The sequence below is a fragment of the Pungitius pungitius genome, chromosome 3, assembly GCF_949316345.1.
Source record: "Pungitius pungitius chromosome 3, fPunPun2.1, whole genome shotgun sequence".
Classification (NCBI taxonomy): Eukaryota; Metazoa; Chordata; class Actinopteri; order Perciformes; family Gasterosteidae; genus Pungitius; species Pungitius pungitius.
In genome coordinates this window covers 2999610-3021474 of record NC_084902.1, presented here as the reverse complement: position 1 = coordinate 3021474, position 21865 = coordinate 2999610, and the positions used below count along the sequence as shown (strand labels likewise).

At 47.4% G+C, this 21865-nt stretch overlaps 1 protein-coding gene across 1 annotated transcript in view; it reads left to right on the top strand.

Moving 5' to 3' along the window:
- The first annotated feature begins 6387 nt into the window (after positions 1-6387).
- Positions 6388-21865, top strand: part of lsamp (limbic system associated membrane protein) — a 222624-nt gene continuing 207146 nt past the window's right edge. Inside the window, exon 1 of the mRNA XM_037478349.2 lies at positions 6388-6670. Within this exon, the coding sequence (XP_037334246.1) occupies positions 6607-6670 (64 nt within the window). The 5' untranslated portion in view covers positions 6388-6606. The remainder of the gene's footprint in view (positions 6671-21865) is intronic.

The following is a 21865-nucleotide window of genomic DNA, read 5'->3' as shown; positions in this document are numbered from 1 at the left end:
CATTCCCTTAATAGACTCTAAAACCAAAACGTTTTTTTTTTTTTATGTCCAGTGAATATTGTATCCTGAAGTATGTAAATGCTCCTATGCATACACAACCCTGCAGCATATGCATGTAGTTTTTCTGCTCTGCTCTGCAAAGGAGGAACGATGGTGACAAACAGGAAATCCAATCAAACTGATCTGCACTTCCTCTGATGTTCACCCACAGGCCGACGGTGGGAAACAGCTCGGAGGCTCATGCGGCCCGAGGAGGAGAAGAAAGGAGGAACACGTCTCACCCGGCCACCCCACCCCCCCTCCCCTCCCTCAAATAGAGTGTGCTGCGGATGGAGAAAAGAGGGAGGAAGTGTTTTTTTGCGTGACGGATGTGACACTAACGAAGCCTTTATACCTTCACGCACGTCGGAGCGACGCCGTCTAGTCCTCAAGACGCGCTGCGCCGCCTCATTTGGCTTGAGGCTCCATGTGAGCAATCCACACCCACTAATGAAGCCGTGTGTGTGTGAAGCAATATTGTGAGGAGAAGTGAGAAGTGAGGAAGGTTTATTTTGCATAATCTCAGGATCTGGGGGCCTGGAGAACGGATGCAAGTTTAGAAAAATGAACTCCTCATGAACTCGTGAGCATATTTCACATCAGTGTTGGGCGTGGTTGACTTTTTGTCACAACGGCGGGCACCAGGGCAAGGTGGGAGGACTCAGGGGCGGAGTTGAGGAACAACAAAAATAACAGTCGAGATTCCAAAAACTGAACTCAAAATCGAAAGAAAACTCAAAATCACTCCACAAAACAAAGAGGAGAAGGAGGCGGGGACCTGATGAGACAACAACATATACTATGACCACGTGGCTTGGCATGAAGACGCGACGAGACACACTGGAAGAGACTGACAGGTTAAATCCACCGGTGGAAACAATCATCGACACGGAGGACAAGGCACCCCAGGGACACGGGAGACATACAAAAACTACAAAATAAAACAAATACATGAACCCAAACCGTGACACTTTTCGCTTTGGGGAGGGAATAGAAATATGGGATCAGACGTCAGATTGGGCACGAGGTGCAGATGAAAGCGATGAAACAATATACGATAAATACACCTCTACATAGATGTATATGTATAAGAAGATGAGATTCAGAACAGCAGCCTGTTACTGATGAGACTTGTTCATGCAGAGCTACGTTGTGTTCTAGCTGTGGAATAAATTGATGTGAGTGTATTTAATGTTGCAATCAACCCCCCCCCCCCCCCCCCCCATAAGGACGTTTCCTGGTGTGTTCATTTTTCACACCTGAAACGTTCACTCCTGGCATGTAAGATGCAGCAATAAGACCGAAAGAACACCATCTTGGTTTCCACGATCTTTTTTAATGAGAGGCTTTTGGGGGGGAGAGACAATTGCGATGGAGGGACAGGGGAGGGGGGGGGGTCATCACTTTCTTCTTAAGTGTGCGCAGCTTCAGTCTTCTCTTTCAGCGCACGTCACCTCGCCGCCAAAGGCCCTCACACGCCGAGAAGAAAGAGGAAACGATTACCGGCGGAACGGAGGAGATAGCGACGGCGCGTCTGGAATGGAATTCAAGTCATGCGTCGAGGCCTCGCCACCTGTCACATCATCGCTTTAGTAGCCGCCGGCGAGGATTGTTTCCGCCTCCCCCCCCCCTCCCCCTCCGCGTCCGTCCTCAATTTATTTAGACCTTTTCCCCGTCAATGTTTGTCTAATTCTTCCTCTTCCTTTATCGTTTTACCCTGAGGCCACATAAGTTTGTCCGGAGAAGCAAGAAAGGGAAACGTCACACACAGTTAACACTTTAACACAACTATAGTGTTTTGTGCATAGTACATCGTGTTTGTACATATGTTCAAATAAGTCAATGTTGACTTTCATTTTTTTTTTTACACGGGATAAAAACAGACATCATCCAACATTCATCCCAAGGCAAAATGATCAGCAGACACGAGGATGCAGAACACTTCTTAAAGTGGCTCATATGCATATAATAAAAATGTCACAAATGGCAGAAATTCTCATAGTGGTAATATTCATCAACCAAATATCTCGTCTTTATGGCGCTCTGCAGACACCCAGTTTTTTACCATCTCTCTCTCTCTCTCTCTCTCTCTCTCTCTCTCTCGCCCTCATGTTCCATTTATTGCCAGTGTCTCTTTTTGTCTTGTACCAAAGTCTGCGGATCCCTTTTGTGAGAGCCATCAGTTCCTTCTTTCAGCTCCTCGCAACCTTCAGCTGCAACATACTGTATCTGTCAATGGTCCCAATCTTCCTTGATTTCCCTCCAGCTTTTTTCTCATCTGGCATGAAGGCGGCTCTGATTCTTTCACTCACTTCCTCCCCGACAGCTCGGATCATGTTGCTTCCTTCCAGAAAGCCCCAACCTTCTGTCTTCATCTGAATGTAGGGACTCCCTGTGGTATCTGTCATTGATATTCCCTCCATTGTTCCACACTTATTGGCAACCTCCTTAAGAAATCTGTGGATGAAAATCATGTCTTCCTAAGAAAGACCTTTCCCAAAGTACGTGAAATATAACAGTGTAGGTAAAACTCTAACTGCATGTTACTTGAAGTGTGGTAATATGTTGATTATTGTCTGTAAGTTCAGTAAGTAAAGCTGCAAACAAAGGGTGTTTTCAGCCCGGTTCCTTGGCGTGAATCAGACATTTATTTTTAAACACAGTCGACAACAGCGCAAAGAACATCGGGGGCCGAGCGACGTGGGCAACTCTGTTACCTCAAACAATCGGTGTCCTCTCCGTACGCCGAGAGCCTTGATAAACAAATGCAAAACAGCTGTGCTGGCAGGTGGCGGCCGACAAAGTCGACCACGTAATGAGGAGAGGGGAGAAGGTCTGTGGAACCAGCGAGGCGTTGAGCAAACACCGAGAGACCACGCAGGCATCTCCGTAACATTCAAAAAGCAGTGATTCTACATCCCAGAGGGGAAGTGGGGGGGTCGGCAGGTTCTCAATGCAGAATAAATGAGGATGTGGAACAAGGCCAGAGAGCTGTTGTGATTCAATATTGAAATATAAGTTATAAACCAGCAGAATTTGGACAGAACGTCGTGCGACGCGGGTCGATTTCTCTGCCTGCGTACTGTTGGACCGGCTTCTCACTATTTTACAATGAGATGCCAAACCTGCACCGATTATCCAGAACATCAGGATTTATTGCACTTTAAGTGTACACCGCATTTCCTTTTAAAAATGACGGCTATTTCATCTCTGATGATACAGAACTGGTTCCTTACGGCCGTGTCTCTGTCCGTGGTGCTGAACTGGAGGCTGCAGGAGAAATCGGTGTTTCAACAGACACCAGGTTGGGCAGCTCTCTATTCACCCTCCTTGGAAAGTGAGCAACCAGGTGAACCCATTACTGCGGTTCAACTGGGCTCGGCTACCCCCCCCCCCCCCCCGCCCGCCCCCCCCCCCCTGGATTCGTGCACTCTCCCCTCGGCTGAAAGACGTCTCACTGGCTTCACCGAGCTGACAACAGAAGGAAATCTCGACAGAGTTCTCTTCTGCCAGAAATGATGTTTTTTCCTTTGATTTGGGTTGACACGGACTGAAAATACTGTCTGTGCACCTGGGTTTGGGCTTCATTTGTTTCCATGTTTTATTCTGAAAGTCTACTCTCCTTTTTTTGATTGTGTACCCTAACCCCCTCCCCCCTGTTTCTAACCTCCCCCCCCCCCCGTTTGAGTCCCAGTTCTTTCGTTTTCTGCCCTCGTCATAAATGCATCCAGCCTGCTCCCTCGGTTTTGCTCTCTAGAAGCACATTTGTCACATTTAAGCGCGCCATGTGTTGGACTGAGGGCCTGCGTCCTGCCCCCCCCCCCCCCGCCCTCCCCCCTTTTCAACTCTCCAAACCGTAGCAAATAAGGCAATTTCATCTGCAGCAATAAGACGTCTCAGAATGCGTTCACTTGTAGGGGCCGACGTGAAATCCACCGAGGTCACGTGGTGATAACCGCGTTTAACTCAATCGCCACCAGGTTGGTGGAAAGTCATTTCACACCAGGAATTAATTCAAGTCTGCAATTTCGTGTGGCTGCGTATATTTAACGTGTGTGGAGGAAGAAGGCTCGTTAAAAGCATGAAGAGTTATGATCCAGCCCCAGTGACATCGTCTTACACTTCGCCCAATAATCCCTCCTTGGAGACGAGACGTTCCCGTGCTTTTAGGTCCTCGGCGTCGCACAGTGAATCGCGATGGCGTGTTTATCAGCACATTGCTTTGTTTCTCTTGAATGCTCTGTGTTAAGCTAGAATCCTACACACATACACATGGGTGTTTATTCATGCTTGCATATGTTCTTGTAATCCGTCCCTGCTGTGGTTGAAGCCCCTATGTGTGTGAGCTGCTTCTGTTACGTACCACCTTCTCTGCAGTGTTTTAAAACGAGGACTTCCTGTGTGCTACGTGAACCTCGACAGGTTCTCGGTGGAAGTGTTGCGCCATTCTCCTGTGCTCCCCTGAATTATTGAGTGTTTGTCATTTGGAGAAAAAAACGATTCACTGCTGTGCTCTGAGAGCTCTGCGCCACAACGCGACCCCCCCCCCCCCCACCCTTCCCACCAAGGGCTCTAACAAGCTCAAAGAAAGGACTCCCACACAAAGTATCAAATCCATCCGTCTCCATGTCCTCAGCATGTCATCCTGCAGGACAATGTGGCCTTGCATCTAAACCCAGTTAAAATACAGGCGAGTGGGTCCTCGAAGCCAAAACGGTCTCTTTGCAAGGTCAACGGATCTCATCGAGCAGCGAAGGGCTCCCGTGAGTTGAGTTGTTTGTTTTTCCTTCCTCAATCTGGAAATAAATGGCGTACGTGTGTGTGGAATGAATGGCTGACGGCGAGCATCTCCCTTGACTCCGAGGCTTTTAGGATGTTGGAAGAATTCGAAAGGAGTCATTTTCCTCAACAAGCTAAGAGCTGTTTTATTCTTATTTATTTAGATTTGTGGTCCCAACCTTTAATGAAAATATTTCAGAACTTTAATCAAAAACAATATATTGAAATATGCAGGATATCTCTGAACACGACTTGAAGGTTTCGAGCTGTCTTATGTCCACGGCTGACATGTCAGCTTCCGTCTAACTTTTCCATTTAGTATTCTACTATTTTACTTTTCCTTTTTGCTACTGAATCCGTAATTTGTAATGATTGAGCAATTGGAAACAGCACAGAATCTGCCTTAAGTGCTTGACTTCACCCAGAATATTTTTATACAAGCTGTTTGCTCCAACAGCACAAAGCGTGTTAATGTTAGAAACATGTTTATATCTTTTTCCTTTCATTACTTTCCAACTTTTCCACTTGGTAAAAGCAAAACTAATTGGAATTTTTCACAAAAAGCTTTGGGAGAATTCATACTTTACTTGTTGAACTGTTGCCATCAGCTATTTGTTTTATTACCAATAACACAGGAAAACATTGCAAAAAGATAAAAATAGATAAAAGAAACCTTTAATTTTCCAGACTGAGTGAATCATAACAGTTCACAATATGCCCTGCAGTGAGAATGTTTGGAACAGAAGACAAAATAGTGCCACAGAGTCTTCCGGTACCAGACAGGCCGTCGTTCTGGATGAAAGAGACAATCCCCAGTGTCCACCAGCCTGCTTGTGACGTCACACGTCACACGTGTCCAATCTGACCTGTGAGGTCTTCTGCAGTGCAAGAGATCTTCGGTGAGAAGCCCAGAACAACAAGGGACCACTTTCATTATTTAGGCTTCACAAATCTTTTGGTGGTTGTTAGTGAATATTTCATGACGGAGGACTTGTTAAACTCGGATATGCAAAAATATTACAAAGGAATTTGGAATCAACCGAAAAAGGGCTTTGATTTGCTAACAAGTATGGATAATAAATGCGGATATAAATCATTCATTTTTCTGAATTATGTCCTCAGATGTCATCACCATATTGACAGTTCGCCCTTATTCCAAACCAACTGCAACGATGCCCCGTTGGCCCATATCAAATTAACTAATGTCATGAATAGAATATCTTAATTTATTAAACTAGCTCTGGGACTTTTGTCACAGAATATCAGTCAGCACGGGCCCACACGTCTCCATGGCAACCTCAGCTGACCTTCATTCATTCCAGACACGCTCTCCAAAGCCCCCCTCCTCCCCCCGGTGAGACACCGGCCCGCTGGAGCTCAGCCGACGGCAACGAAACGGCGGTCTCCGGTTTCCGCCTCGCGCCCGACAACCGAAGCCGTTCGCCCGCGTCGCCGCCAGGTGGCAGGACCGCTCCAAGCTGCGAGCGCGCGGCGCGCGGCGCGCACACCCCGCCGACGGAGTGAGAGAGACGCCACTTTTCTCCCCCCCCTCCCCCCTCTCCCCCCCCTTTCACTTCTCACTTCGGCTGCTGCTGCTGCTGCTCCCAAAGCTGGGCACACGTTGAGGCTCCGTGGTCCCGGGGACAGCTCGTCACCTGCGCGGTCAGAAGGCGCTAACCCGTGCGTGTGCGCGTGTGCGTGTGTGTTGCGGACATCCCACGCGGCGGCGTCCCGAAAGACCCGAGTTCTGCGCGGCGCAGCGTAAAGGAGCCGATCGAACAGGGAGCCATGCGGCACTTCTGGGTACACGGCGTTTGGATCCCCGTCGTCGCTTTCCTCCTCGGATTTCAAGGCAAGAATCTGCTGTTTCATCCACTTTGTTTCGGCCCATTTTTTTTAAATTGTTTTTGTTTTTGTTTTCTCCACGCGGGGCGCCCTCCGTGCGAGGCAACGCGGCGCGGCGCATTTCGCAGTGTTTGGGGCAGTGTTTGGGTTGGTGGCGCGTTGGCGCAACCAGGCTCGTGATCGGGAAGCCTGGCCGTGTCCCCGGTGTTGTGTCGGTGTTCAGTGCTGGAGGAGACAACTTAGTTTACACATGATCACATTTAAGCACTTTCCAAAAATGGTCTGAGCGGAGGATGAGGTCATTACGGGGAGGACGCTGGGCTGCGTTTTCTGTGGGAAGGAGCTTTGGGCCCTTTTTTTTCTCGCCATGTAATGGTCTACTTTGTGTGTGTGTGTGTGTGTGTGTGTGTGTGTGTGTGTGTGTGTGCTGCTGGTCTGTCTAATCGAGTTTGTCCAGTTGCTTGATGCTGAAGGTCCAGTGTAATTCTGCCAGTGTCAATCATCACCTCCCTGAAGTATATGCCTCCAACATCCAAAATAAAAGTCCCCTTCTCTTTAAAACCACGACGATCAGTTGATTTTTTTTCTTCAGATCTAACAGAACATTCCAAATGGAGACCGGATCTCCTTCACTTGCACGGCGCGGCTTTCGCGTCTCGTTTCGGTCCAACGTGGCCCCGCGCTGATTGGGGCCGATTTTGGCCGGTCTCACGGAGCTGAGCTGTTGGATCAATTAGCTTCCTGTGTCTCCCGCAGGAACACGCTACCTAGGACAATGCACGGCCTGACCAAGCAAATTGGATTCACTTTTAACACTGGCAGGAAGCCTGGACGGTGTGAAGCGCCAGATGGGGAGGAGGAGAGTGAAGGAGAAGGAAAAATGACGGGAAAGGGAACTGAGATGAGGGAGAGAAATATGTTTAAATGAGGTTCTGGTTGAGGGACAACAGTGTTTAAGAGATGCTCTCCAGCCTAACTTCTATTCTTCTACGCTCTAAAAGTGTGTTTCTCTGCCCCCATGGTTTCACCTCACAGTCCTGAATGTGAATATTGGATCAAAGACAATGAGTGAATGGATCAACGTGAAATGAATTGCGACACTGCTACTCTTTTGGTTGGAAATGGTCTCGCCAGAGTCTCCCACCTCTGTTATTTGCATTGGTAACTCTTTATTCTGCTCCTAATCTCCTTTCCTTTCCCACGCAAATCTCCTTTTTAATTATTTGAGCTAGAGTTTGCAGCCTGTTCTGAATATTAAGGTGCCACCGAACAACGTTATTCTCCCCAGCGGAGCCCTTTGGTTTTTTAAACCATCCATTTTTTTTTCTTCTTCTTCTTCGCTCTCTGCAAACTAACAACATTCCTCATGCGACTGTCTCCGCGACGCCGCTTGAAACGACCCAAAAGATGTCGACCCGGTGGCTTCCATCACATCCGCACGCAGCCATCTGGGTAAAACAGCAGGGGACTGTCTTGGTGTAATTAACAGCGAACAGCCCTGTGAGACCCTTCAGAGGTGACGGAGAGGAAGCCTGCTGCACATTTTTGGAGAGAAACCACGCGGATGGTGACCCCTTTGGGGCGTTTGGATACATGTTTTTTTTAATAGCCCGGAGTCATGCTGGTGTGTTTGGACCCACACGGAGAGCTGGTGGAGCAGCTTCGGCGCGTCGGAGGGGTCAGGTCCAGCCTCCCTCCCCCCCCCCCCCCCCCCCCACGCCCCCCTCCAAGATGAGCAGTGCAGGGATTTTAACGAACGCTTGGCTTGTTCCACCCAGACGTCTTTGGCTCCCTTTTTAGCACGACGTCGCCCAAGCTGTCAGGGAATTCAACCCTCCGCTTGTATTCTGCTCTTCAAAGAGCGGCTCCGTCCTCTGATCTTCACACGTACACCCATACGTCCGTCCATCAGGGTACCGCCGATGATTTTAATAAAGCCAATAAAATGATTCCAGCGTGAAGGGAATCACCCTCCAGTCTTTTCAATCATTTCTGCTGATCAAGTTTTCCCCGGGCGATTTTCTGCAACTTTTCCTTTTTTGCGCATTTGAACCTCTCGGGCCGAGGTTTGGTCCCATGGCAACGGTGTGGGCGGTTTGATCGTCAAGGTTTTTCTGGGGATTATGTGATTTCTTCCATTACTGGTGCACAGAACCGACTTTTCTGTGGCGACCACACGGCACGCAGCCAACAAGCTGGAGGCCTTTTGAGGCTCCGATATTTTCCCTTTCTTTTTTTCTTCATCCCCAGACTTCTGCACATGTTCCCATTTTTTTTTCTTTTCTCCACCAATCAAAGCTCCCGCCACGTGAAGTCCAATCAGAAAGAGCTTCGAGGGCCTTTGCTGATTTGACTTCTTCTCTGGCCATAACTCACTGTAGCTCCTCTCTTTGTCTTCACCACTGTGGATTTGACCGGGGGGGGGGTTTGCGTTGCGTGTGTTTGAATCGGCGTGTGATTGTCCATGGAGGGCTCCTCTTTGGGTTCGCCTCCACTCAACGGGGGGGAAGATGTAGTGAAACAGTCGTTTCTACTCCGCGTCCGAGGTGCGTTGGAGGACACGGAGCCCGCGGGCAGACATCTGTGGCGTAACGGCGCTTTATGAGGACCACTCGAACCCCCAAAGATTCGATCCCTTTGCAGAGATCCTAATAAAGCGTCTGACATTTATTAAATGGCCGTTTGAATCTATAAAAAGCAGGGATCGCCCCAAGATCTACGCACACGAGCACGTTTACCATCAGCATTTATTTATTTGAATGAAAGGTGTTTAGAACAAACTGATGAATCAAGTGTCGGACAACCGCATCATTATAAAAAAAACAAAGTGTATTAAACGTTCCCTCGTTCAGACAGTAACTGAAAGGAGAGGAAGGGAAGAAGACAGACGAAAGGAGGGATTTCGGATGTCGAGAGCTGACTCAGGCTGGAATCCTCTGGGATTGTGCACAGAGAAAAGACTCCCACTGACACTATATACCTCCCTCCCCAAACCCGGAGAATACGAGTCCTGTCTGACTCCGACGCCTATTTAATTGTGAGGGGTGACAGAGAAGTGCATACATTTTCTCTCTCTTTATTGTCATTTTTAGAATTGGTATAACTTTAGATATTTCGAAATAAGCTTTAGATAAATATAACGAAGAGTTTCAGTAGCAGACGTCGGAGTCGTCTCCATCAAACGATTGTAAAGTTGTAGAGTTGCGGGGCTCAACGCGCTTGAGGTGCACCACATCATCCGCAGCCACGAGATGAAGGAACCTCCTCCTCCTCCATCTCCATCTTCTCTCCTCCTGCTCATTCCCTTTTCATGCAAACTCCTTTTGAATTCAAGCCGACCAAATAAATCTTTTTTTTCCGCGGCACATTTCGTGGATCAAATTGCTATGCGAGACACTGCCGCTACAGGAAATATATTCAGAGAGAGAGAGAGAGAGAGAGAGGGGAGAATCAAGGGAGCATAGAATCTCTTTACACATAAATCTCCCTGAATCAGTGGAGCAGGACGACGTGTCAGCTGGCTGCGAGCCACAATAATCCACCATCCAAAGATGATATTTACCAACGTGGGCCTCCGATCGTTCGTTCATTCGTTCATTCATTCATCGCATGAGGAAGAAAACACTCTGTAGACTCTGTTTGCATCTAGTTTACCCCTCGACCCCCCCCCCCCCAGGTGGTGTCAGAACATAACGACAGTAGCTGCTGCTACTGTGAAGAGAGAAGGGAGAGGGGAGAGGGGGTGAGGTGGAGCAGTGCTGGTGCTCGAGTTGTCCACGTGGGGGGGGGGGGGGGGGAACTTCTTGACACCAGCGAGACCACCTGGACGTCAGAGTGGTGACTCCGGGCCTAATGGGACTCGGCCGATGGGGATGAATTGCTGCGGGTTAATCTTCACTGGGGAGATTAGTGTTGGATACAAGACGGGACTTCATGCTTATTGAAAGGCACTTTCAATAAGCATTGAAGTCACGTTTAGTTTAAGCTGAACCAAAGAAAATCATCCACACACGTTCCTAAATATAGACAACCTACATTTAAGGACCAGATTTTTTTCAGTAAATTCCCATTTCGATGATCTAATCCGTCAATGAGGACCCTTCTCTCTCTCCTCCCGCTTGCTCTCTTTCCTTCTTCAGTGGCCTCTCCTTATCTTCCTTATTTCTCCCTCGTTTCATCTCTCGGTTTTGTTGCATCCGGCAACAATGATGATTCACCGACTCGTTGACGAGATGGAACCCGTGAGACGAGTCGCGCGTGCAGACGAATTACAGATCGGAGTCTAATAGACGGAAAACAATATATTTCACTTCCTCGCCTCGTTCCCGCCCGCAGACGTCTCCAAACGAGTGTTTTGATAAGCAGCGGCCGTTATTTATATGGTAATTCGCCCCCGGAGAGGTGTGCATGATGCGCGTTGCGTGTATTTGTGTATCTGTTCCTCCACTTTGACCTCGCAGCGCTGCTGTCGGGTCGAAGGCGACGTGTGCAGCGCAGCTTCAAATATCTACGTTTCCACCCACCCACTACCACCCCCCCCCGATGTCAGACACGTCGGGAGAATAAAGGCCGACGCCTTGTGTCTCTTATCTTGCTTTTGTACCACCGCGCTGGCGAAGAGACCCTCACGTCTCTAGAGACCCCCCCCACGTCCCCCCCTCCCCAGTGATGGACCGCCGTAATCTACGCCCACGTCATCCACGCCCACGTAATCTACGCCCACGTCATCCACGCCCACGTAATCTACGCCCACGTCATCCACGCCCACGTCATCTACGTCCACGTCATATACGTCCAAGTCATCTACGTCCAAGTCACATACGTCCAAGTCATCTACGTCCAAGTCATCTACGTCCAAGTCATCTACGTCCAAGTCATCTACGTCCAAGTCATCTACGTCCACGTCATATACGTCCAAGTCATCTACGTCCAAGTCATCTACGTCCAAGTCATCTACGTCCAAGTCATCTACGTCCAAGTCATCTACGTCCAAGTCATCTACGTCCAAGTCATCCACGCCCACGTCATCTACGTCCACGTCATATACGTCCAAGTCATCTACGTCCAAGTCATCTACGTCCACGTCATATATGTCCAAGTCATCTACGTCCAAGTCATCTACGTCCAAGTCATCTACGTCCACGTCGTCTACGTCCAAGTCATCTACGTCCAAGTCATCTACGACCACGTCATCTACGTCCAAGTCATCTACGTCCAGGTCATCTACATCATCAGACGACGAGGGGAGGAATGACCGGAAGGACCTACTGACACAAGTGGTTGATGGATGGAGACTTTTTATTCCACGATTTTAGAGCGAATTTAGTTTCCACAGCAACTGGTCAAATGGTTTGAGTAAATGGTGGTTTTCACTGTGAATGTACCGAGCTGAGCAGAGCATGTCAAGGTCATGAAGTACATTTATTTCATGTATTAACAGACTTCTGGCGTTGAAGGAACAGTCGCAGATAGTGAAAATGTTAACATTTAAGGTGTTATTCACAGTGAGGGCGGGGCGTCACCGTGCGTCTCAACCAATGAATGAAGGGCACTTTAAAAGGGTCCCAGGGTGAAGTCAGGTGTGTGTGTGTGTGTGTGTGTGTGTGGTCAAGAGGTTACCTTTGTCCAGCATTGAAAGAGTGGCCTCTGGAGCCTCAGCGGACGGGAACTGAGAAAAAGCTGGAAAATGGAATAGAGCCTGATTGTTCAGTGAAAAAAAGTTGACATTCATCTAATAGTTTTACTGATGTACCAAAAGTCAGGTGGGAATTTAGGAGATTGGCTCCTTCAGGTGTACAAAAAAAAGGATAAAAAGGCTCTTTTGTGGATTGTGATGAGGCTGAAAAGTGAAACACTTTAAATGACATATTAATGAAGCTGTTTACTACAAAACGCTCTCCTCATGTGTAATGCCGCGGTAATGAGGCTTTTAATGTATTCAACGAGGATTAAGTGGCTCTGCTGCTCTTACATTTGGGCCCCACTTTCCCTCCTGCGACGGTGAATAGGTTGTCGCCCCCTCCCCCCCCACCGTTTGAGGGGAGCGTCCATGTCTTCATTCTCGGTTGTGGTCCTCCGTGTGATGGAGGAGGAGGAGGAGGCTCCTTCGTGAGGGGGATGCTGGGAATCGTCGTGACTGAGCTGTTTGTTTCCAGTCTGTCTTCTTGAGGGATTTGAGAAAAGTCACTTTTAATTTTATTAGGTGTGTTTTTTTTGTTTCTTTTTTCTTTTTCTGTGCTTGACGGTAAATCGCTGCAGATTGTTTTTGTCTTGCTCGTGTTGTTAGGATCGATACATCCAAACAGTGAGATTTGAGCTCACAATCTTTTATTTCCTTGTTTTGATGAATTTTTTTAATGATGGATGAGGGATTGGATATCCAGTTTGCATTGGGATGCTGTATTGATTCCTCCAAAACACAAGATTGTTAACAATTGATTCAGTCTGAAGGATGCTTTTTACTTCAATATTTCTATTGGTCTTCAGTCCATATGAAATCCAGTCATCATCACAGAGATATAAAGCAGTAAAATGTACAATAACTCCCTCTCATATATCCACACAAACAATAGAGGACTCGTTGACCAAAGCTTTGTGTGCTGCTCACGATTTCTACCCTCACAGATTCCCTTTTGTGCCACCAGCCCCTTCTCATTGTTAAGATTAGACCGTTTGCACATCCATAACCACAAGTTGAAATGTTACATTGTGTAGTTTATTTGAGTTTTCTCTGAATGGAATATTCACCGTATGTGATGGAAACACCTTTTCTCTACTTTAAAGTAGAGAAAGGCCACCGGGACCCATAGATTTTCCATAAATGCCTCCCGAGGCCAAAGATAACTGACCTCCAATGGGCTCAATTACTTTTCATGCTTTGGTTTTTTTTGGGGGGGGGGGGGAGAAACTGTAATAACAGCCTTTGGTTTGGTGAACATTAGAGTTTAATCCGGCAGCTGGTGGGACCACTGACCTTCAAACTTAAAACACAGAATCCAGTGATGAGACCGAAACATCTCCATCCATGTTCTTCTGAAAATACAGTGAAAAATACTAATTTTTACTAATTTATCGTCTTTGACCTGGGAATAAAGAATAAAGATTCATATTTGCGTCACTTTACAGGCAACGAAACCTTAATCGGCCCCCAGTCATTTAATTCTTTTATTAGCACCTGTTACAGGGTCAGATTTAGAAGTGAGTCTGGCTGCAGTGTGTTTCTCTCTTTTGGGTAAAGCGGCTGTAGGAAGCACACACACACACACACACACACTCTGTATGTGCACCACCCCCCGCGGCGCCCCCCGCAGGCCGCGTGGCGTCACGCTGTCGCTGCCTGCAGAGGATAAGTGCATGTGACCAATGGAGTGAACGCAGCGGGCCAGAAGAGTGAGGTACACAACCCACTGACACACACACACACACATTGCTGGTTAGTATCTTAGCTGGCACAAGCATCATTATCTATTTTCCTGTACTTACTCTTTTGTGAGTGAGTATTGATGGAATATTACGCGCGTCGCAGGTGATGGTGGGAAGACGAGAGAAGGCGTGAGGGGGGGGGAGGGGGGGGGGGCTTGAAGGGGAGACAGGCGACACGAGTGTCTCCCGGGATGGAAGACACCACCACCCCCCCCCCCCCCCCACCGACCCGGGGAATCACAGTCCGCGGCCAAGGGGCCTGTGAGGAGTGCAGTGAGACGAGGACCAGAAGGCGCAGGCTGCATCTTTCACGTGTCCCTTCTGTCAGATCGGCTGTTCGCCGGTTCACACGTTTTAAAGAGCTTCATTAAAAGGCCTTGTTAGCCATCCTCTCCTCTCCCAGTTGTTGCCTTCCATTCACCTCGGGAGTCCCGACACCTGGATTTTCTGAGCTATTACTTCCAAAGGTGTCTGGTGAGCTTTATTTTTCTTTTTTTTCTTGTAGGTTACAATTATGCAAATTCTGCTATTGGTCGATTTTGATTTTAAGCGACACCCTTGATCTATCGGGGGGGGAATCGACATGTATTACAAGAATAAAGTAGCATTCACGGACGCCCAAACATTGACATTATAAAAATACCAACGCACACGCAGCCATTACTTCAAACCTCAGAGGCAGGTTCACGCTTTCACCGCTTTCCCCTTTCATCCCGCTTTTTAAAGTGCTCTTTAAGACGCGACCGTAACGACCTGCGCGCGCAGCAGAGAAAGGTCCAATGCGTCGTGATGATAGCGATGGTCCAACGTCGGACACACACACACACTCACACATGTGAAAGGAATGCGGAGCGCGTCTTTTCCTCTGCTTTGTCGCCATCACTCGCCTGCGAGCAAGAAACAAATGGTTTTAGGAGCAAAGGAGATGTGTTGAGCGTGTGGGGGGGATGTGAGTCCATGTTGGAAGTGACGATGCTGATGAGTTCTAATGGCCTTCAGAACCCGGAGGAGACATTAAGCAAAGATACTCTGATCACATGGGTGACGTTTTTTTCCACGTTTAACGGCCCGTTAATCTCCTTCTTTTAAGCCTCGTCACTGCGCTGTAGCTCACAGGCTTCAGAGTATCTACTGGATGTGTGTATTTAATACGGACCCCCCTCCTCCTCTGTGTGTGTGGGTGATTGTGTGGGATGCACTGTGTGTGTGTGTGTGTGGTGGGATGTGACGTGTCATGGCTGACTAACAGAGACCTTTTCTCCGTCCCAGAAGCTCCTGTTTTTTGTTTTTTTTTTGTTTTGAAACCGTTGCTCTCGTGGTATACTCCCTTCCCCCCCCCCCCCCCGTATTCTTTTTTTTGTTGTTGTAAAAACATCAAACCACTGCGCTCACTTTTCACTCCGCTCACCGCAGCCAGATGTGATTTCATTTTACCGGAGGCACGGTAACGTAAACACCATTCATTTAGGAGGGATCTGTCACATTTTACCAACAACTTCAATCGAATGAAATAAAAAAAAAAACCTAATCGTGAAAAGCCTTTCCCTAAACCCTTTAACGGGAGAAGAAATGAAAATGTATGTCCACCCTTTTGAGTTAAATGGAGGCAGCTTGAAAGGCCTCCGCGCGGACCGCCTGCTTCCGACCCCCCTCCCCCCCCGACGAGCTTAACGACCGGGGGGGGTCAGGCAAGAAGACGTGATGCCATTTACATGAAGAAATATGCTGACGTGTGCTGTGTCTGTTGAGTGAATCTAATTCTTTGGTTTCCCTGGAGGGGAAAGTCTGCTCTTTCGATCTTCTCTACAGAGCAGAGGCCGTGACCCCCGGGGGTCGCCTCGGATATTACGCGCGTGTGTCTCTGTCGCGTCGCGTTGACCCCGGCAATATTGTGCCCGAGGACCTCTGGACACACACACACACACACACACACGCTTTGCCTTCCACTCGGTGTTGGACTGGAGACACACACACACACACACCTGCTGTTCTTTACAGTTTATATCACCACCATATCCTTGTCTTTAAAGTGTTTAGATCTAACATCCACATCACATGAGCAGAAATAAATATATATATGAGACTTCTGGTTGTGTTCTTGCAGAGAGGAAAATATTTAAGGCTTGGCTAAAAAAAAATAGATTTTTTCTCATATGAGACTTGATCGCTGGCAGCACTGATGAGCTGAGACCTCCACATTCGGTTATTACAGATGTTCAATGGTCCATGAGGAGGCTGTAATGTAGGGGGGGGGGGGGGTGAAATGGGAGCAAGATGGTCATCCCAACACAATATCATTCACAAGTTCATTCACCGCATCTCCAAATATCGTTATATTATATAACCACAGACTGTGGCTGTCTCCAAAGTACTAAACACATTCCGTCTCCCTGACGACAGAAAAACAATGTAGCAGGAGAATCTGAACAGTGAATGAGAATATATATATATATATTAGGGCTGTCAAAAATAGCGCGTTAACGGCGTTAATTAGCTGTTTGTTGTTAATTACGTCAATTTTTTTGACGCATTTCACGCATGCGCAGTGTGACAAATTATTCAGGTCAGTAAAGTGCCTCTTCCTCTAGGGAATGCACTTCATCCTATACAACACATTACTGCCACCTGCAGGCATATGTCAGGACGTCAGGTTCAGCAAGTCGTTTGCTCCAGAGACCCGCACCACCCCCCCCCCCTCCCCGTTCTCGCGCAGCAAAACAGAGAAAAAAAGCTCCGCCCAGCAGAGCTTGGCTAAGAGCAGCGCTGAGATAGAGGACCATCGGAGAGACCCGTAATACTGTTCTGAAACATGCGGAGGAAGGGAAGCCAATGCGATCTAAATCCTCCCAGGTATGGGAATATTTCACACTGAAATGGGGGGTGGTAGCGGATTTCTTTGCAGCGCCAGTCGTTCTAATCGCCGCGCTCGACTTCAAGGTGTAACTTTTATTATTGTTCGGTCTGAAACTGCGCGCCCAGTGACGGGTGGTGCAGCAATATTGTTGTTCGGGTGGAAATCGGGAGAAAGGTCGGTCCGGGAGATTTTCGGGAGGGGCTTTGAAACATCGGGAGTGTTGACATGTCTGGTCATGTCTGGTCATCGCAGCCCTGAACCATCAGGAGCACAAACTCACAGCAGAGTGGGATAAACTGCAGAGGCTCGAGACCCTTCTAGAGCCATGCAGGGAAATCAGTCTGTGACTTATCAAATAACATTGCTTTGATTATTTTCTGAAATGAATTAAAAAATCAAATATCAATAACATGTATTTATGTAAAAAATAATAATGATGATAATAATGATAATTATGTATCTGTGTCCTGTTATTTATCTTTAGTATGCATTTCAGAAAGAAAAAATGGTTAGGATTCAGGTGTGATTAATCATGATTAATCCACTGAAAATTCTGATTAATTTGATTAAAATTTTTAATCATTTGACAGCCCTAATATATATATATATATATATATATATATATATATAATGTGTGTTGGTTGGGCTGACCCTGATCTGAATTCACACAATGGTGCATCGGTTTGTAATCATTTGTCCTTAATTCCACCCTAAAGCTGATGAGATGAGTTTAAACGTGCTCCTGGTGCTCGGGATCATCTTCTGTTTGTGCAGGAGAAACAGCAGAGGCTTCACGGGCCACTGGAGGTGTACTTTCATCACGTGCCACTTTGCTCGGACCGTTTTATAAGCACTTTGCAGAGAAGATGAAGCCTTTTTTTTGGGGGGGGGGGGGTTCCGTCTGACTAGAAACACACAGGAGAGGAGGAGAGGCTCCTTGTCTCTCTGATTCTTTGTGCTGCTGCATGTCTTCAGAGCATCATTTCATTTCTGTAACTTGTTTTCTCATCGTGATGCACAATGTCAACGTGTTTAAAAAACTGATTACAAAATCGGTATTCAGGAATTTAGAAATATTGTTAGCTTGGAAAGTTTGACTTTCTCTACTAAGAACATCAAAACGCACTCAACAAAAATGCAAGTAGTGACACTACTGAACGCAGCAGGCTCTATAATCTTTATTCCTTAATTAGCTGAGCGAGGACGAAGGGTGCAGGAAGCTCTGAACCCAGCAGAAGGGCTAGCAGCGAGCGCGCTAAGAGTCGGACGCACACTTTAATTTCTTATGTGTTTCTTTGGTTTCTTAAGGATGAGACAATTTGAGGGTGCATTTGGGCTCTAATCATTGTAAAGATGTGTCTGCTCCAAGTGCCCTTGTGTTTTATTCAGCGGTTGGTGAAGGGAGTTGCATCAGCCGTGTCCTGCGGCTCATTTCACAGCTCATTTCGTGCAGAACTCTCCGTGCTTCCTGGAAGGTACAAACCAAGCGTTTGGTACGTTGGCGCAGTCTTCCCCCCCCCCCCCACCCCCTCTCCCCCCCCCCCCCCCCCGCTGCCAGTTCGTGGAGATCAGCTAAGCGGGACAACTTGACCTTGCAACCTTTTCTTCTTTAATCGTACCTAACGTTGGCGTACCAAAGTCATTAAGGCCTCATCCTCATCTTGCTAAAAGTGTTGTGCCCATAAAGAGCTTTCATCCTGCTCCTCGGACACTCATTTGCCAAAATGCTTGACTGGATGATGCTCGAACCCCAAAACCCCCCTTGTACCCTTCTTTACAGGTAGGGTTTTTCCTGTGTTATTTGGTGCATTGGTCTGGTGGTGATAGCCGGTAGATGTAGATGTCTCCTTGTCGTTATCCCTCGGTGGATAATGGTAATTTGACTCCATTTATAGTCCATTTATTATCACAATTTATGAATAATCTCATGGTCATTTCTTATTCTATCCATGCCAATAATTTAGTCTCATTTGAGCTAATAATCAGACCCGTAGTTGTGCCCAACAGTAGTAGACCTTTGAAATAAATCAATACTTTACCTTCCTACATCTACTAAAAATGATACACAGCACATACTTTTTAAACCCACACTAAAGTTGTAACTCATAACAAATTGTAGTATTACTGTATATTCCAATGTCATTTATCTCTGAAAATCTCTGGGAACATGATGGTGAGCTTTTAAGAATCATAACCGCTCTTATATATATCGGCCCATGGGAAAAGCCGCCTCTTTAGGGTCAAAGTGTCCAGAAGAAGTATTAACTATTGTATATTGCCTTATGCACACACACACACACACACACTGGCCCTCAAGCACTCCATTATTAACAATCAATATCGCATAAGTCACGCTCGAAGTGAGATAATGTCGCAAGCATTTGAAATGACGCACAAACACACACACACACACACACAGACTGATGTTGTTTAAAGAATTGCATCATAGTGAGATTCTGCCAAATGTCGACCCATCCAGCAACGCAGACAGATGTCAACGTCAGCCCAGAGGCTCGTCCCGTCCCTTCACTGGGGACAGCAGTGTGATGGACTCCTCCAAACTGTGGCGCCTGACTACCGGCTTCTAGTCAGTTGGCATTTAGCAGACACCCAATCTGACCTTTTATACATGAAACCTTTCAAAACAAAGAGTATCACAACCTCTGGGGCCCATTTCCCCCATCTAAACACGAGACCTCCATGACCGGGGGTGAAAGAAAAGCCCGAATCAAAGATGTCCGCCGCCCATTCAGAGAGAAAGAAAACCAAAAAACTGCCTAGATAATAAGTTATTGGTTGGAAGAAACAGTCAAATCCATCCACCAGTACTACTACTATTGTTACTACTACTAATACTCTATTGACCTTGTGCGCTAACCCCCTACTTTAAAGTGACGCTGACCATTCCTATCCAGAGGAAGTGTGTCTTTTATCCATGTTTAACTCTACCTTATTCTGACCGAGGAGATGCCACTGGACTTCCTCTCCGCACGGCGGCAGGTGAGCAGACGTTGTGGTGCACACGTGGTTTGTGATTTGTGCGAGACGTCTCGTTAGCCGGGAGCGGAGTGAGCCGGACCTCGGGTCGGAGGAAGAAGGAGCAAAATAAGGGAGGAGGAGCTTCATCAAACCTAACGGTGTTTGTGCTGCGTTGCATTGATGCTGATCACAACTCCATTCTAGAGGCCCTGCTCTCCTGATGAAGTGTGTTCCGTGCAAACAGAGCTCAAGGGCTTTGATGTTCGTTTTTTATTTTAGGTGATTACCTGTTGAAGTGTAAATATCTTCATCTTCACAGCCAGATGTCTGTGGGTTTATTTCTGTTGAAAGGATCAACTAAACTAAGCTACATGTGTGCAGCTACGCGTTTTCCTTTGGTCTCTCCTGATGGTTCCTGCTGAGCATTCAGTGTCCATTCCCCCCCCCACCTCACGCGCAGGCTCAGATAATGAGATTTAATCGACGTCTAATGTGCGGCGAGACGGCTCATTTTAAGAGGAGAAACTCCTTCCTGACAGTTCCACCCCCCCCCCCCTCCCTCAGTCCTTATCTCGCCTCACTCTTCTTGCTGATACCTTTTCACGATAAATCACATCTGATGCTAAATATTCCGCCTTGCTGAGCGCCGCGCCGCATCTCGTGCACGCTGCGTTTTGCCCGGAGCGATGCAGTCGCGTCGCTGCGCGTTGACACACCTTCAGAGGACGGTCACACCCTTTTTTTTTAAATCGGCGGATTAAGGAGTGGGCGCTGATGGAGGAGTGTGATTAACATTATTGTGCATTTGCATTCATTTCAACGCCTGCAGATTAAAAAAAACAAAAAAAAAACGACTCTCTCTGGCCTGTTTTTAAGTGTGTCTCCTTCTCTCTCCCCCTGTCCTCATGTTCCATGTCCGCTGAACGTCCCGCGTCGTCTCCTGTGAATCCCCAAATGCAGGTAAACCACGACTCCTTCTTCTATCAAGCGGCTGTGCGATTGTGTTTGTGTCTGTGGATGCAGATGGATGTTTTTTGGGGGAGTAACTCGTCACACGGATCTGATCTGTCTGGGGGAAAAAATGTTGTTTCGTGAATCATAAGTAATGAAGAGAAAAATCATCTCTAGAGCCCCAAATCCTGAACTTCTCTCAGTATCCTCATCGAGACACCTAGAAGTGTCCTTGTGGGGACCCTGCTGGGGACCCCCGGTGTCCTGTACTCTATTGATTTGCATGTGCACGATCCCTCTAATGAGGGGGGAATAATACTAATAATAATGAGGAGCACTTCTCCTCCACTCGGTAATGAAACTCTGACTTTGCAGGGTGTAAATCCCGGAGGAATCGTCTCTAATTAGAGACTCGCTGCACAACGCCTCCCGTCATTTCAAACCGAGCGTCTTCTTCATCCTGCGGAGAACCTTCATCGTCTCGCGCAGATGTTGATTCTCGCGCCTTTTGAAACTGCATTGTTAAGGGTGATTGTTTATTCTGAGCATCCCCCGCTGTTGACGCCGTGGTAAATGGGTAAACAAATGGAACTGTGGTGCTTTGGCTCTCGCAGATATTACACTCTCTCTTTTTTATTTTATTTTTATACAATTTGGCTTCGGCTTCTTAGTGCAGTCCAATAAGATGGAGATTGTGGATCCACTGATTGCCCTCCGGTGAGATAATCGATTGACGTGTCGGTGTCCTTCCCTGAGCCCTTTGTGGTTTGACTCAGAATTGTCGTTTTGTGAGGACCCTTTTCGCTTTTGTTTCACATCGAAGGCCCACTGCCCACCGGCGGCGTTCGGACTGCACCTGGAGTGGAAAAACATTTCCAACGTGAAATAGAAAATGCTGGGTGACACTAATCCGTCAATCGGAACGTCTGGTCCATTTTGTTATCTGCAGAGGCTGCAGAAAGGGCTCCGCAGTCTTTATTCTGTCGTAAATTGACT